Below are 17,565 nucleotides of genomic sequence, written 5' to 3' on the forward strand. Positions count from 1 at the left end.
TACATCGGCAGGAAAACGGTCTGGTCTGGAGACTTTTAACGGTCATCTGAAAATGCAATCTGCTTTCGGATCTGGCGAACGAGAGTCCGACGTTCACTGCAGCAGGAAAATTCTGAGGAGGGTGCATGCAGTTGTCACCTTTATGCCCAACGTCGGTTTATGGCCCTGATAAGGGACATCACACGTACCCTCCAGAAGCAAAGACTTTGTTATACTGGCCGGAAGCGGCATTGCAGGCAGCAACTCCCTACCGTTATGAATACTGCAACATGTGAATAGAAGGACATATAGGACTACTATACCGAAATAAAAAAAATTCTTAACTCAGACACTAGACTCTCCTTAGCTCAGTCTCTCCTCCTTCCCTCCCTTCTCTATGCAGCCCCTATTCTCACCTCCATTCACTTCACATATTTAGCTAGAATTCCCCTAACAACCCTAAATGTCTCAATTTCAAATCATACAATCTGTTCTATAAAAACCTACGTCCTTGCCTCTCTCTCTCTCCTCCCTGGTATCCTATTACACCCCAAACCGCACTCTCTGAGCATGAATCAACAACTTTGATATATATATATATATATATATATATATATATATAAACCCAACAAATGCTGTGGAAGACTACTTTACAAATGCAGTGTAGCCCAAGCCTGGAATAAACTCCCCTCACATATAAGAACCATCCCCCACCCTAAGCACTTCAAAAAAGAGCATAGACTACATTTACGTAACAAAGTCTTGCCCCTGTCAAGACCCTACCTAACCCTCTACACCTTGTTCACCCCCCCCCCAACTAATAAACTCCTTTTAGCTAGGCGATTGCATTACATACAGATATGGGGTATGTTTCATTATTATTTACCTGTTTGCTAAAAAAATTGCCGACATTACAATTACCTTATTATGCTTTTTATTTTATCTTATTTCTCATACTTCTGTACATGTAATTACCTCTTAATTGTACTAGTATTTCCTTTGTACTGTGTTTGTTTAGCTGTTAACTATGTCAACATTTTTCTTTGCATCTGTAAAAATCTCTGGAGCTTTTCTCCTCGGGTCTCCACTGAAAATAGGCCTCTGGCTCAGTTGGACCACCAAGGTTAACAAATGTCAAATAAATAAACAAATAAATAAATCCCGGCTCTAGACCTAGTTTTAAGACTTAAACACAGAGAAACTCAGCCAATTAAAATACTTCCTAATGTATAATTAATTATTAGTATTCTTAAAGTAATATATTAACTGAAAACATTCATAAAAAACTAAGAAAGCTAAAAATACTACACCGTCAACTATAAATGAAATTTATGTGTTTTAAAATACATATAAACGTGTTAAGCACTACACTCACCTTTTGACAGCAAACATAATCATATAAAATGCAGTAAGATAATCTCTTCATACAAAGGATACTACTAAGGAATTAATGCAAACTAAAATAAATATAGGTACAGTATATTGCTAGGCTACTATTTAACACTAAAAACTTCAGATTTCAATTAAAATATGTTAGCTCTCATCTTTAAGAGACTAATAATTAAAAGATAATCATTAAGACCATGGGGAGACTGAGGCATTAGGAGGTGGTGTTGATTATTTAAAACTGTTTACTGATGAAGTTTGTAACTCTGATGAAGTCCATTTATGTTACAGAAGAAAGCTCTAAGTTGTTGATGTGTCTTTGCAATTAATAAAGTAAGTGGAACCATCTAGCTCTGTGTTTCTCTGTGTTTTAGTTGTTTATATTTTTGTATCATTACACTGGTTTTTGTTTTAAGACTTTCTGAGCATACCTCTGAGCCGTACCAAATTCTTTGGTATTTCCCGGTTTTAAGGGCAAAATAGTGGGTTGCCACAAATTCCCAAGTGGCCCCTTCAAATGCCAATTATTTTATTTACAATTTGCAGTTACCAAGCGCTTAAAAAAAAAAGAGCCGTTTACAGCTGCAGCCCGCCTATCAGTTGCTGACTCACTGGACATATGTATTTTTCTGAAGGAGTGGCTACACTGCTTAGTGCTAGCAAGTCTGAGTAGACTATGGAGTTGCACATTATTTATAGAAACTGGCTTTTAGTTATTGCTACACATGGACATGGTTTCTTCAGTCTATTGCCCCCCCCCCTTTTTTTATTATTATTATTTCGTTGCATTATATTTGTAGTGTGGGCATTTCTAGGTCCAGCTGAAAATGATCACACACAAGTCACAAACTCTTCCAATCTTATCAGTGACTACAGAGAAAAACTACACTTGACCACTATTTACAAACAGCATGCGCCATGTGCTTCCCACAAATGCAAAACTACTTTAGTATTATTTTTCAGCTGTTTAGTACTTAGCTTTCAACCTCTTAACAAACAATCTGAGTAAAGTCAAAAATAATGGGCTGACAAAGCCCCAAAATAGGGACAAATTTTGAATTTTGCCAGAGTAAAAAGGTTTGCGCTACCAAGCATGCAGAGCTCCTACACAATGAAATGCTCTCCTAGCAGATATACACATTTCGCCAGTGTGGTTTATTTCCTTTTATGTATGGTACTGTTTTCACAAAGCTACTGCACTGCTATGTATGAAAAGCATGTACGCAAAGCATTCTCTGCCAGGTGGTGTAGTTCTTCATTGAACTACATTACCCAGAAGGCAAGGTGCCATTGAGGAAGCTGGCTCATTGCCGTAGACCAGGCAGTATGCAGTGGTGGGAGACACCACAGAGTAAGAGGGAAGTAGCTGTCTGACTGTCTAGTGCAGTATCATCATGCTTTATAGCTGCAAAACTGGATTGTCTATTCTAAATAGTGATTTTTCTTGTCTGGCACACAAATGTTAGCGGATGAAGCAGTCGGGGGCAGATTACCTTCACCTTGATGTTATGGAAGGGTGAATGAATTGGTAGCCATTGATACCGTCACTCCCTTTTCCTCTAGCTGTACCCCAAATGCCTTTATGAAAGCACATGTTCCAGCATGAGGGGTGCTCAAGTGCCTTCCACATCTAGCAGGTATTGTAAGTTAAGGCAAACCATATCCGTAGTAATAAAATGCATCGTGATTAAATCACTTATGTAGTCAGAATTACTTCTACATTTTCTGCTGTTCTGTTTTAGTTTTCCTTACTATTTATGATCTTGACTTTAGTATACAATCAGAGAAGTAGTCATGGAGCTTCAATAGCATCATGTTGTCTAGGGTGCAAGAACTCGTGAACTGACTGGATGTTACTGTGAACGGCATTACTCTAAAGTGGTATTACTACTGCCCCCAGGTTTATCATAATTCAAAAGATGCTAAATTTTTAACTCAAGATCAGAGACAAAGCTAAGAATTTTGTCACTAGCAACTTAGAGAATTGATAGAACAAGGCGATTTATTTTGATATGCACTGTCTGCAGAAGAGCTTCTTAGATAATTTTAAAGTATGACATCCTAAGTTTGCTTCACACTGTTTAGCTCTCAGCCATACATTACAGTGGGCAAACATACCATTTGCATACAAAATCAAGGTGGACTATTGCAAATTAGGGAAAACTGGAAGGTATGCAACTCACTTCAAACCCCATAGGAAATAGATTTGCAGATTATAAATCAGAGGGTGGTAGTTGGTAGAGAAATAGCAGCAGTAGTAAAAGTTGTTGTTCTGCAGTTAATTTTGGGAAAAGAAAGAAAGAGTAGTAAGGATACCTCACTAACTGGAATGTAACAGAGTGGTGGGTTAATTAATGAATAGCCAATAGACTTTCTGTAAGAAGCTCTTAATTTTATTTTTATAAAAGAAAATTTTATTTTAGTTTTACACAAGTTCAGTTTGGTACAAGTTCAAAAATGTTTATATAAATAAAACAATATTGTTCTGGTTATATTTTGTGCTTTATGTTAATCAGCATATGGATTTTTGACCAGTTGTGCCTACTTTTCAAGGACCTTTGTCCAGATCTTTGACAATTCCAGGCTGAAAGGTATGTCTCTGAGCCTTACCAAACCAGAAAACAAATAGTAAAGATAGCCATGTAAAAATTATATTGTCTGATGCTATATTGCTCTTACGTTCACTTTTTGCAAAAAAAAAAAAAAAAAAAAAAAAAAAAAATCAATACAGGCAACATTTTAAGCAACAAATTAAGACTCAAAGAAGTACATATCTGTAAACATTCAAATAAACATACCACTGGCAGTGAACTATTTCTTTCCAGAGAAACAGCTGCAGAACAGTATGGATAAAGTAGGTATTGTATACACATAAAGATGAAAAGGTATTTGCTTGAGAGAAAAATTGTCGAACATAAAATAAAAAAAGACTACAATGAGATCAGCCATGGTGAATGGCAAATCATAATGGATGAATTCTGATGTGCTTATTCTGTGCATTGAAATGATAAGAGCATCTGGCTAGTAATAACAATAAATCTATCATTGCATTCTTATCAGAGAACTGTTTAGTTTGTACTAGGATTACTGATGATATCTGTACCCTGAAAATATTCTGGTTTCAGAAGAAAACCAAGTTTCTTTGACTTAAAGTCCTAAATGCAATGCTATACGAACCAAATTTTAACACTGCATTGCATTACTTCTTACAGTATCACTCTGAAGCATCCGCTGAAATATTTACCTCATTTAAATCTCTAATTTCATTTTCTGCCAAAGAAAGGATAAGCAATCCATGAGGAATCTGTGCTGGTGCAGACCGGAGTGTTGTTATCATATTCCCATGTAGAAGAAGAGTCTGAAAAAAATAAAATAAATACATAAACAAACAAATACATAGAAATAAAAAGGAACAATTTATAAAATAGTTAACTGAAAGTCTTTTCATCCCTTGATAAAAATAAGATACAGGTCTTAACTTTCAGTTTTGAGCTATAAGCAATGTTGATGCTTCCCTCACATTGTCTCATACAAATCAACAAGAACTACCAGAGCATCAGGGCAGTATCCATGCATCACTGACAGTTGTCTATAAAACAGACACAGTTTAACCAAGAAAAAGTAAGCCAACACTTCAACTATATGCTGCTGCTTCGACATTTTATTAATGCAGACAAGTGCTAAGATGACCTTTACTCTCCCCTCTCGAAGTCAGTGTGTGGATTCAGGTCTTAGCTGCTAGTATGATAAACATTTTGTCAGGGAGTGAAGGCATTACTGTAGTCTCCCTTGGCACCAGAGTTGTGCTAAAAGACAACAAACTATCTTTTGTTTTTGTTTTGGGGAGCCTGATTCCTGGGACTGCAATAGTATTACTACCAATATACTTTTTATTGGTAAATTTCTATACCCTGCTGCCCGACAGACATCAGTCTGCCTCAGTTGGCCCATTTGTTGTCCATGGGTCAAAGCCAGTTACAGAGGTGGCCACCCAGGCAGTACTCTACATAACAGCAGATCACCAAGGTAGGATCTTGCTATGGGTTGGCATGACTATAGTTCTTCACTTGTTTCAATCCAATGTTAGCACTTTCACTTATACATAATAAAAAAACAACCAACTGCAAAGCATGCCAACACGTGACTTCTGAAAACTCCCATCCTTCCAAATAATCATCATAAGCAAAAATCATTCTTTAAAAATAAGTAAATGCCTGCATCCATAAATAAATCAATTGATCAATGAATAAATAAATAACAGCTTATCAGAAGAAAACGGATAAATTGCACTTGAAGAAGGTGCAGTTCAGAGGCAAAAATAATGAGTCATTTGGCCATCAACAAGAACAGATGGAAGTTCTAGTCAAATTACTTTGTGATTCTTTAGGATTAATAGAACAGCCCAATACTCAAAAATGTAAACAAGCCCAATACTCAAAAATGTAAACAAAATTATCGGTCTCATGTAAGTAATGTGAAAAGTGTTCACCAAGACTACCTACAAAGAACACTGGAGAAAAATGTTTTTTTTTGCAGGGTGCAAGCCCCCCAAACACCCCGATGCCTAGACTTATGTAGACCAACTCCAGGTTGCACAACAGTTGAGAAACAGGCAAACTCCACTGTCAGCAAAAGTAGTTTCAGTGAACAGTATTCAAACATTTTACATTTGCCAAAACTAACTTCACCAACTTGACATGCTCCCAAATTATATATGCTGACCACTTAACAAAAGGATAAAGTTCTGACTACAACCTAAATTCGAGCAGCAGCTTGAGTGCTGTAGGGACCTGGAAGGAGGGAGTAAATAGTCTATGACTGCTCATCCATCCTGGGGAGGGACTAATTGTTTGGTTGCTGGCTACAAGTGCAACGGTTGCCCAACACATTGAGCACTATGTGCGGATCTAACAAGCTGAACATGGTCAGTGAGAACATGTACATTGCCCTCCCCCGTGTACACACAAGGGAAGGGCAATTTAGATCCTTTTAGTGATGCAAACACTCATGTCTACCACAGTGGGAGGGGGTTAGTGTTTACAGCAAAAACCTGTGATGGCTGCCTGTATGATTGCCTCTGCAATTTGTTTATGATCCATGGACAACAAAAGGGCTAATCTCAACAGGGTAACATATGGGACTTAGGCTGCGTACCTAGAGACTGCATATTGTTTGTGGCAATATCTTTCTCTGCTGATGTATTGCTCAGCTACACAGAGCTGAGCAGTACACTGATGTTGAATTTAAAGGAAAAAAATATCCCTAACATGCAACATCTTTTTAGCAGGAACAGTGTTCTCTGTAGAGTAGGCAACACTACCACAACCACCACGCTTTTCCTTACCCCAAAAAGGAAACAATGTTGAGTTCCCACAAATGAAAACTGCCACAGCAACAGATCCCATCATTACCATAATATGTTAATGAGTCGACCTTAGCACTGCCATCATGCCTAATGCATGAAACTTTATGAATCGTACACACCATAACAGTAAGGTATAACATACAAAGAGCTTTATTAAAAATATATTGCAATGTGTAGCTCCGTCATGCTACTTAGTGCCCTGCACCATCTGTATAGTACACACACAAGGTTCACAAAAGCTGAAAGTCTTCTGTATGCCGCTCTTCATTATCATGCTCCATTGTCTATGAATCACAGCAATGAATGGCAGCATACTAAACATAGTGTGCAGAGTTTATCTATACAACTGTGTACTGTGTTTATGAATACCCTTTTACAGCATGACAAAGATGAAATTTAAAGGTGCTAGTATGAAATGTTTTGGCTTGTAACAATAGAAACACCTGAAGAAACAGAAATAAAGCAAAACAATTAAAAAAGAAGTTATGTACTCACCATAACATTCCATCGGTGTTGTCCATTTTCATTCTTCCTCAATGAATGGGTTCAGATCAATCCTCAGATCAGACTCAGCCACTTTTATTTATTTTTTTGAATAAACAGTCCTGTATTTATTTATTTATATTTGTTTATCAGGGAAGTACACTGATCAATACTGACAAATTTCAGGTTCAACCTGGGTGAAATACAAAACATTGTATGTGAACAAGCGCAGTGCAATGTACAATCAATCAGAGTTTAATGTACAATATATACATTATTTCCTAAAGTGGGTCAATCTTCAGTGAATCTTGAAAGAGAAGAGGAGACTTGGAAAGGAGATAGGTGAGATGATATGTCTTGTGTTGAAGCCAGTGCACTTGGCTTGGATAACAAAGTGCTTTTTGAATTCCATTCTGAATTTGAAATAAGTGTTGATTTTCTTAATGTCATTGGGAAGAGCTTGCTAAAGAGTAGGTGCCTGAAAGGAATAAAGCATGTGCAGTTGTGTGGAGTTTGGTTCTAGGGTAATGAGAGCTGGTGTGGCTTGTGAGTAGTATCTTGTGTTGTAAGAAGAGTTTTTTTTTTGTAAAGTCTACCTGCAAGGGGAGTAAATATGTGGAGCTGGAGTAGTTTGTAGAGTTGGGATCCAAAACATAGGTTAGAGCTTTGTTTTATGGGTAGGCATTTGGCTTTTTCTAGGGCAATACAGTGATGCTGCCAGAGAGGTGAGTTCGTAATGAACTGGCAGATGCTGTTAGGGATGGTGTTGAATGTGGCAATGTTTTTCTTTGAGGCAGAAGCAAAAATTGGGAGCCCACATTCAAGTTAAGAATGGAGAACTATTTTGCCAATGGATGCTGTGGCTGGCTGGGACAGAGAAGGAGAGATTTTTTTTTAACAGCATTACTGAATTATCACTTGTGACACAGAGTTACATTGATATAAAAGCACGCAAACCATATTAATAAGTTCACATTTACAAACATTATACATTGGGTCTATATTAGTTTGCCAAAAGTGTATTTCATTGAACACCTAATCATAGACCCTTATCCAGTGAAAATCATTTCCGTGTTTTGCTGAATTTACCAAGGGCAACAAAATACTTGCCCCACAGCATAACAGATGAACATCTCACTAAACCGAACACACCCAAGTGGGGGTCTTCGCCACCCACACCCCCCCCCAACTATATATTCCAACTCAGATCGCACTACAGTGGAGAAAAGAGCAAAGTCGTGTAGTTGTCCAACTACTTCTTTGCTCTTAATAAATTCAGTGAATTATGGAAGTGATTTTTGCTGATTAGGGGTCAATTATTAGGTGTTCGCTGAAATATATTTTCAGCAAACTAATATAGACCCTTATACATCACATCTATATTTTATACAATTATGGTCAATCCAGCATTACATAAGTTGGTCAATTCCTGCCTTCCCTTAAACCTCACTCTTTCAAAATATTATTCTATATAGTAGTATTGTTCCTACAATTTCCATTTTTCTATGTAATTTGTTCCTATCCTTTCCTAAAGATTCCACTTTCATTTCTTCTATCTGTGTTACAATATTCACACTTCAAATACAGTTGGCTTAGATTTTGATTTCCCTTTTCTAGTAACTATGTCTTGGCAATTCAGATCTTGTATCCCAGATGAGAACATCATTTCCTAGTTACACCCATTTGCTTACCCATTATTTCTTTTTTTTATAAAAACTTTTTTATTTGACTTTACAAACAAAATAATTGAAATACAAATTAACAAATCACAAGAAATCAATGATAAAACTATATACAGTCATCTGTAATATAACTGTATATGAATTATACAAAACCAATAAAATTTTTCTAATAAGTCTTATAGAGTCTGGCAAGATATATGCTTGTGTGTTATATTTGATGTTCTATTATAAATAGGTTGTAATTCTTTATTACACACATTTTTAGCTAAGCATATAACATCACTAAATGCAAGAGTGCTTTCACTTTTCCGATTCACTGTATTCACTTTTCTAGCAATGGCCTGAATTGACCAAAGGACAGGCACTTGTGTTTTTGGAATCTAATCTAGAATCGAGATATTGAATAAGATTAAAGAATCAGCAATATTACAATTATCAGACCACAAAGCCTTCACAAAACTTCTGAAATCTTTCCAGAATTGCAATACCACTCTACACACAATAATCATGTCTAACCAATCAGCATCTAGGGTCTCACCACATCTCCAACATTTTACTTCCCCTTTTTCATCATCAATGCAATTTTGTGAGGTGTTAAAAAGCTTCTATGCAGATGCTTCCATGTAAAAATTTTCCAATAAGGTGAACAGGTAGTGTTATTAGCAGACTTCAAATATAATTTTTATTATCTACTGAAAATATTTCATTAACTTTCACTGAACAATCCCAAAAGGATGAATCAAAAGGTAAGAAGTCAGCCCTTAAAATCTTGTATATTATTGCCAGACAAGACTTGTTTTTTGTCTCAAAAGTACTGATGCAGAAAAAAAATCTACAGCCTTCAACAAGGAAATTGTATTTATATTTAGCACCATTTTTATTTTATTAACACATTCTCTTAAAACTTGCATAGTTAACCAGTTATCTTTATTAACATTATATCTGGCTAAAAGATAATTAGCTCTATGTATTTTATTACAATTGAAAAATTGGTGACAGAATTTTATATTATTTTCTTTAAGGTTTAACATTTTACTCAAAATTAAAAGATTCCAACAATCTGCCATAAAGGCTACAGGAAACATCAGGAATAATAACTGTTTAAGTAATTACTATCCACTTTTCCAAGTACAGTAAAAATATGGTTAATACTGGAAGTAAATGAGGGAAACTTTCTGACATTCAAAAAATTTTCTTAGGACCGAATATATTTTATTAATGCCCAAAGAAGAAATTACACGTCTCATATTCACTGTTTGATACTATACTTATTTCATGTATGCATTTTCAATTTGAAGTATAAGAGGTATTTAGCCAATGACTTACTATAGTAATAGTTGATTCTACATACAATTCAATGTTATGAAATCCAATTCCATTATCATCCCAGCTTCTCACATGCCAATCAAAAGCTATTCTATGTTTTTGAAGATACCAAAGGAACTTAATTAAAATTGAATTTAACTGCTTAAAGAATTTTTTTGGTGTGGAACCAAGATCAAGGATTGTATATAGTATAACATTTTTGGTAAAATAATGATTTTTATCAATGAAAGCCTATCCTCCATAGTAAAAAACATTTTATTCCAATTACCACTTAATTTTGATACTGCATTTGTTAAAGCTAAATAATTTGAATTTACAGTATCCCTCCCTGTAGGTTTTATAATACCTAAATACTGAAGTTGGTTATTCTCCCACTTAAACTTATTATAATCTTTTAAGTATTTACTTTTTATTTAATAATGTTTCTATTTTTTCCTGATTAAAACATTGGCCACAGATCCTAAGAGTTTAACTGACTCAATAATATACTGAAGTGAAGATTCTATGTACCCACTTATTAATAGTATGCTGTCTGCAAATAATTGGATTTTTGAACAATAAGAATCATTTAACAAAAAGCCTTTTGTGTGTGTGTCACTTCTTATAAAAGTAGCAAATGGTTCAATTGACAATGTAAATAATAAAAGTGATAAGGGGAAACCTTGTTTTGTTCCCTTTAATATTTGAAATTAAGAAGATAGACAGGAACCAATATTAACATAAGAAAAAATATTATTATACAACTTCCTTATTAACACAATGAAATCCAAAGAGAAGTTATATCCTTTAAGTATTTTGTGTAAGTATGGCCAGATGATAGAATCAAAAGCATTTTCTATGTCTAATGATTGAAAATTCTTTTTTATTTGCAATATCAATCAGAGTTAATAGTCTAATAATGTTATCTTGTACTTTCCTATTTAGTATAAAACCTGTCTGATCATTTTCAATTAAATTTGGCTTTATATTATTTAGTTTTTTTGTAATCAACATTTAAAAGAGAAATGGGATGATAAGAAGAGCATAATTTGGAATCTTTTACTTGTTTCAAAATAGGTGAAATCAAATACAGTTTCCAGGAGGAAGGGATAGTCATTTCATTGTTTTATCTCCTGGAATGTTTTTAATAAAATCTTTAAAGTATTATCTGGGATAATTTTATACAATTCTGGAATTATACCATCTAGTCCTGGGACCTTATTATTTTTTTGAGTTTCTGATTTGTTTTTTTTTTTTTCAGTTCTTTAAAAGAACTATCCAAAATCATAACTTGCTCTTTTTTAATCTATTTTTGATGTTATTTTTTTTTTAAATCTGCTAGTTTATCATCTTCCGAAACGAGTTTATCATAAATTGATTTATAATTATTTCAAAATTTCATTCACATGGTACAAACTGTTTAGCTTTTTAGATCTAATAGCTAATATATGTAGGTTTTTAGGGTTAATGGAATGTCTGTAACTTAAGTCTTTCCAAATTTATGATTTAAAATTTCTAGATATTTCTGATTTAGTGCTGCCAATTCAGAATTTGTAATCTTATCATTAGATTTTTAGAGTTAGTTTTAATGTATAAATTTTTGCTTGTAAATCAGTCAATTCTATCCCAATCCTTTCTCTTTAAAAGATACCAACTCTTAATTCTACCATAAATGTATGCTTTTAATGCATCCAATAATATATCTGAAACTTCCCCATTACTATTAAACTCCAAAACAAATTTAACTCTTTTAGAAACCATTCCTGAAATCCTTTAATCTTTATCATTGTTTCATCTTTATAATATAGGCCTGAATTCTCTGCCAAAAAATCAGATCACTTTTTATATTAAAATTGAAAGTTATAGCATTATGATCAGATAATGGACATACAGTTATTAAAATGTCATGTATCTTAAGAGTATAGATTACTGGAAGTAAAAACTTCATCAACATTTGTTTGGGTATCAAATCTGAATGAATAATGAATAAACCTAATGGAATTTGTCAGTTTTAAGTCATGTATATATATATATATATATATATATATATATATATATATATATACACACACACACACACACACACACACACACACACACAGAGATCTTAAGTTCATTACGTTTATGAAATGGTTCAGGGTTTTGACGAGGCTGTTATCCTAGGTTTTTCATTCTTGGAAGTATCTCTGCCTGATAACATACAATTAAAATTTCCAGCCAAGATAATTTCACCCTTTGCATGTAAGCTTATAGTATCTAAGTATTTCTAAACTATTTTAGTTTCAACTCCAGGTATCCAATTTAACAAGAAATATTATACTTTAATAAATGTAATTTCTAACACAACCATATTCAACATACGTCTCTAGAATTTTAGGAATAGTGTGAGACTTTTTCCACAATATAAAAGTGCCTCTCCTTTTAGAACTATAACATTAATCTACCAAGAATGAATAATCTTTAAATAACATTTTATCCAAATCTTTTTTTAACAAATGTGTCTCATGTCAGAAAACTATACATGCTTTACTCATTTTATTAAATTTGAGTAAACTAGTTCTTTTTATATTATTATTAAGGCCACTGACACAATGATAAACACTCATACATCAACATTTAAAAAAAAAAACAAAAAAAACAATTTGAAACACCTATAATATGATTTTGTATATAATAGATTGTGACGGATTCTAACACATTTTGTTATGGACCAGAAATATAAATTTAGCTATTAACATTTTGAATAAACTATTTACATTTTCAGTCATGGAACAATATGCTCCTGGTTTGATGAGATTCTCATTCAAACCACCCTCTATCCAAATTTCACCACCCATAAATTCTCCATTTGCTACTGACAAAGAATAAAACCAATACTGAAAAATTATTATGGAATGAGCATATCACTTTTTTAACAATTAATAGCCACTTACTCATTTCCAGACTTAACTATGAATAATAATAATATAAATAAAAGTGTATAAAGATGAGGTACACAAACAAATGTAAATTAAATCTAAATAAATTATTTCCTCCTATTCTCATCAGATAATCATTACACAACTACAGTTTGATGAAATTTATATACAGTGTATACTTTACAGTTCATATGAGTGTACATCTGTATATATATCTACCTGTCTTATGCCACACTATGAACACTAGTGTAGATTGTAGGCATTTTAATTTACTACACTTTATGTATATATTCTGTCAGCAATGACACCACAATAAACCTGTAACTATATTTGAACTTATTTATTTTAATTTTATTTTACTTAAATACATTTTGTCCTTTTTTTTCTCCCCTCTTTCCCCTTTAAATATCAAAAGACTGATGTGACACTTGTCTCTAACTACCCTTAAGTCATTTTTGTTCTATTGTGATAACATATTAGCTTTTATTAGTGAGTCACTTGATCTTTTCTTATTCTTCCTTCTCTTCCATCCCCCTCTTTTAGCAACCCTGCTCTTTGAATTACCATCCAAATGTACTAATCTAAATTGTTTCCCAAAAGAACATACTATAAATATGTATAAAGCTTCTATTACCTAATACCATAAATTATACATATTTCTTTCCCCGAAATATCAATAAAATTCACTGCAAAAGTAATGAAAACATATACATTTAAGTAAACAAAACAACCAGTTCAATGTCTTCTGCAATCATGAATTCTTTTCCATTCAAAAACATTTTTACCTTGTACATGAGAATAAGAAGTTATGTACTCACCATAACGTTCCATGTGAGTTGTTCATCTCGCCTTCATTCTTGACTGATGGGTTTGGAGCTGATCCCTTGGCTCAGACACGGCCATATGCAAAGCTCGAGGTCTTCCAGTTGCTCGAGGCCAAGCCTCATATCCCACAATGCACTGTGAATTACCTCAGATCTTGTTTGTTGTCTATACTATAACCATATATAATAGTTATTACCCTATGAAGTAAAAAGACATTGAGCAACCAGGATGAAGCAACAGCTAGGTCAACTTTCAGCTAGGAGGGGCTAGAAGGGAGAGACGTAAAAATGAAGGCGAGACGAACTCACATGAAAAGTTATGGTGAGTACATAACTTCTTAATGTGAAGTTGTTCAATCTCGCCATTCATTCTTGACTGGTGGGTAGTGTCCCAAGCACCATCAACCTCAGGTGGCTCGTGGGAGTACATTTTTCAGGACCGTGGACCCAAAGGATGCTCTATCCCTGGAGGCCTTACCCACTTTGTAATGAGTGATAAAGGTATGAGGTTTTGACCAAGTGGCTGCTGCACAAATGTTATCAAGGGAAAGTTTGGCTGAAAACACAGTGGATGTAGAAACTGCTCTGGTTGAGTGAGCTTTAATCTTGTGTTGCAAGGGCATATTAGCAGCTGAATAGGCAAAAGTGATACAATCAGATAACCATTTAGACAGAGTTGTTTTAGCCACTGGTGTGCCTTTCCTGGATTCAGAGAAGGAAACAAAAAGTTGGTCTGATTTCCTGAAATCTTTTGTTCTATCCAAATAAAATCTGAGCTGTCTGTGAACATCAAGTTGGTGAAGCATATACACTAATTTGTTGGAATGATTAGGGAAGAAAACTGGTAACTCAATAACTTGGTTAATATTGGTTTCTGAACAAACATTGGGCAAAAAGGAAGGATTTGTCCTAAGAGATACTGTGTCAGCATGAAAAATCAAATAAGGAGGGTTGATAGATAAAGCCTGAAGTTCTGACACTCTGCAGGCAGAAGTAATAGCTACCAGAAAAATGGTTTTCCATGACAAATATTTGAGGTCACAAGATGATGCTGGTTCAGATAGAGGGAGAATCATACGTGAAAGCATAAAATTTTGATTCCATGGAGAATAGGGAGTTTTTACAGGTGGTCTCATATGAAATGTCCCCTTGAGAAAAGCTTTGGATAACTTGTGGGACATGATATTTAAACAGTCAGCTCCAAGATGAAAATTAGAAATAGCAGCCAACTGAACCCGAACTGCTGCTGCTGCCGCTCCTTTGTTAAAGATCATAGTCAAAAATTCTAATATGGATTTCATGGGGGCTTGGTAAGGATCAATATTATTTTTAGAGGCCCATATGGAAAATCTCTTCCACTTACTAAGATATAATTTTCTAGTGGATGGCTTATCAGAAGACAAAAGGATCTGTTTTGTCTCATTGGAAAGGTTATGAAGCCTGGCTATGAGGGGAACTGGACCAGCTTCAATGACTGCAGAGAGGGATGAAGGTCACCCGACGGGTGTGTCAAGAGGTCTGGAACTGGGTCCAAAATCCAGGGATCCTCCAAGAGATGATGCTGAAGGAATGGGAACCAAATCTGCCGAGACCAATGAGAGGCTATAAGGATGATGGCCTTTCCCAGGGATTTTGCTTTCTGTAGAACCTTGGGTATCAATGGTATTGGTGGAAATGCATAGAGGAGACCCGGGGGCCAATCATGTACGAGTGCATCCCTCAGAGCTTCTCCCGAAGGGGGAATCAGAGCAAAGTAACTTCTGCATTTTGTGTTGATGTGACTGGCAAAAAGGTTGCAGCAAGGCTGGCCCCATTTGCAGAAAATCCTGTCCGCAATCTCTTTCTTGAGGGACCACTTGTGTGGCAACAAGATTGCCCTGCTTAGTTTGTCTGCTATCACTTTGGATATCCCCGGGATGTGCATTGCCAACAGAAAGTGCTGGGAGGACACAGCCTACTGCCAAACTATGAGGGCTTCTCGGCAAAGGGAGTAAGATCTGGTCCCCCCTTGGTTGTTCAAGTACCAGACTACTGACATATTGTATGTCTGAATCTCAATTGTTCCTAGAGGAAGACAGTCCTGGAAGTACTGCAATGCCAGAAGTACTGCTCTCATCTCCAGGATATTGATATGCACATGAGACTCCTGATTGGTCCATGTGCCTTGAGCAATCTTTCCCTGAAAATGCCCCACCATCCTATCAGGGAAGTGTCCATGGTCACAATGGCTACCGGAGGGGGTAGAACAAAGGATTGTTCTATGGTGACATGAAGAGACGTCAACCACCACTGAAGGTCTTTCTTGCAAGAGCTTGTAATCAATATTGTGTGGTCAATGGGTAGTTTTTGGTAAGACCATTGAGTGAACAACAGCCACTGAAGGATCTGCACATGCATTCTTGCTAATGGTATGGCTAGAATTGCTGCAACCATCATACCCAATAGTTTCAGAACTTCTGAAGCTGGTGCTCTGTCTTTTGATACTAATGTTCTCACACGCTGATGAAGAAGAAAGACTCTTTCTATTGGTAGCCTTAGAGTGGTGGTTGAAGTGTCTAGCTCTGCCCCAATAAAAACAATATGCTGTGATGGCGACAAGGCAGACTTGTCTGAGTTGACTGTACTGCCTAGATGACTGCAGAGTGACAGAGTGTACTCCCTTGCTTGAATAAGTTGATGCCTGGTGGTGGCGGTAAGGAGCCAAACATCTAGGTACGGAAACACCTGGAATCCTAGAGGCCTCAGGTGAGCCGTGACCACTGCCATGCATTTGAACACTCTGGGGGCTGTAGTAAGACCAAAGGGCAGGGCTTGAAACTGATAATGACTGGCTCCCAGCCAGAAACGCAGGTGATCTCTGGATGGCCTGGCCATCTTTATGTGGTAATATGCATCCTTGAGATCTATCAAGCACATCCAATTGTCTTTCCCTAACAAGGGAAGTATAGAATGAAGAGTGACCATCAGGAACTTCACTTACTTTACATATTGGTTCAGTCTGCTGAGGTCCAAAATGGGTCTCCAGTCCCATGTTTTCTTTGGAACCAAAAAGAATCTTGAGTAAGTTCTGGATCCTGTTTGGTCTGCTGGGACTGGCTGGATGACTTTTTCTAGCAATGTTCAGACCTCTACAGTTGCCTGTTCCCTGTAACTGGGTGGAACGTCCGGGATTCTCCTTATAGACTGGGGGTGTGGCGAATGATATGAAGTACTCTCTGGAAATGATACTTTGTACCCAGCTGTCTTGTGTTATTTTTTGCCAGGCATCTGGGTAGAAAGATAAGCAACCCACGACTGCCTCCAGAGCATAATCGTCGGGCCTCATTTCAGGAGCGCTGGTAGGGTTGCCCAGAGAAGTGATCTCTGTCACCCTGAAGTTGCGGACCCCCTCTGCCACGAGGGCGGTGTCTTCCATTATTGCCGCCTCCTCTGCCCCTGGAGGGGGGTTCACCACGTGTGCCCTGAAAGGCTCCTTGGGCTTTCTGGAACCACATTTTTTTTTCCCTTTGACCTTTGGGATAAGGTCGGGTAGGGGTGGAAAAACGGACTTCTATGGCAGAGTCATTCCGTCTTGTTCACACCTGGTCAAGGTTTCCTTCACTTTAGGCCCAAAGAGGGATACG

General features: G+C 36.1%; 1 protein-coding gene across 4 annotated transcripts in view; it reads right to left on the reverse strand.

Moving 5' to 3' along the window:
- CEP97 (centrosomal protein 97) overlaps positions 1-17,565 on the reverse strand; it is a 2,210,548-nt gene that overhangs the window by 1,407,839 nt on the left and 785,144 nt on the right. For all 4 annotated transcript variants that reach the window (XM_044070962.1, XM_044070961.1, XM_044070960.1 and 1 more), the window contains one exon: positions 4,610-4,723. In XM_044070962.1, the coding sequence (XP_043926897.1) occupies positions 4,610-4,723 (114 nt within the window). The remainder of the gene's footprint in view (positions 1-4,609; positions 4,724-17,565) is intronic.

This window comes from Protopterus annectens, chromosome 5.part0 (assembly GCF_019279795.1).
Source record: "Protopterus annectens isolate FY-2018-M chromosome 5.part0, PAN1.0, whole genome shotgun sequence".
Taxonomy (NCBI): domain Eukaryota; kingdom Metazoa; phylum Chordata; order Ceratodontiformes; family Protopteridae; genus Protopterus; species Protopterus annectens.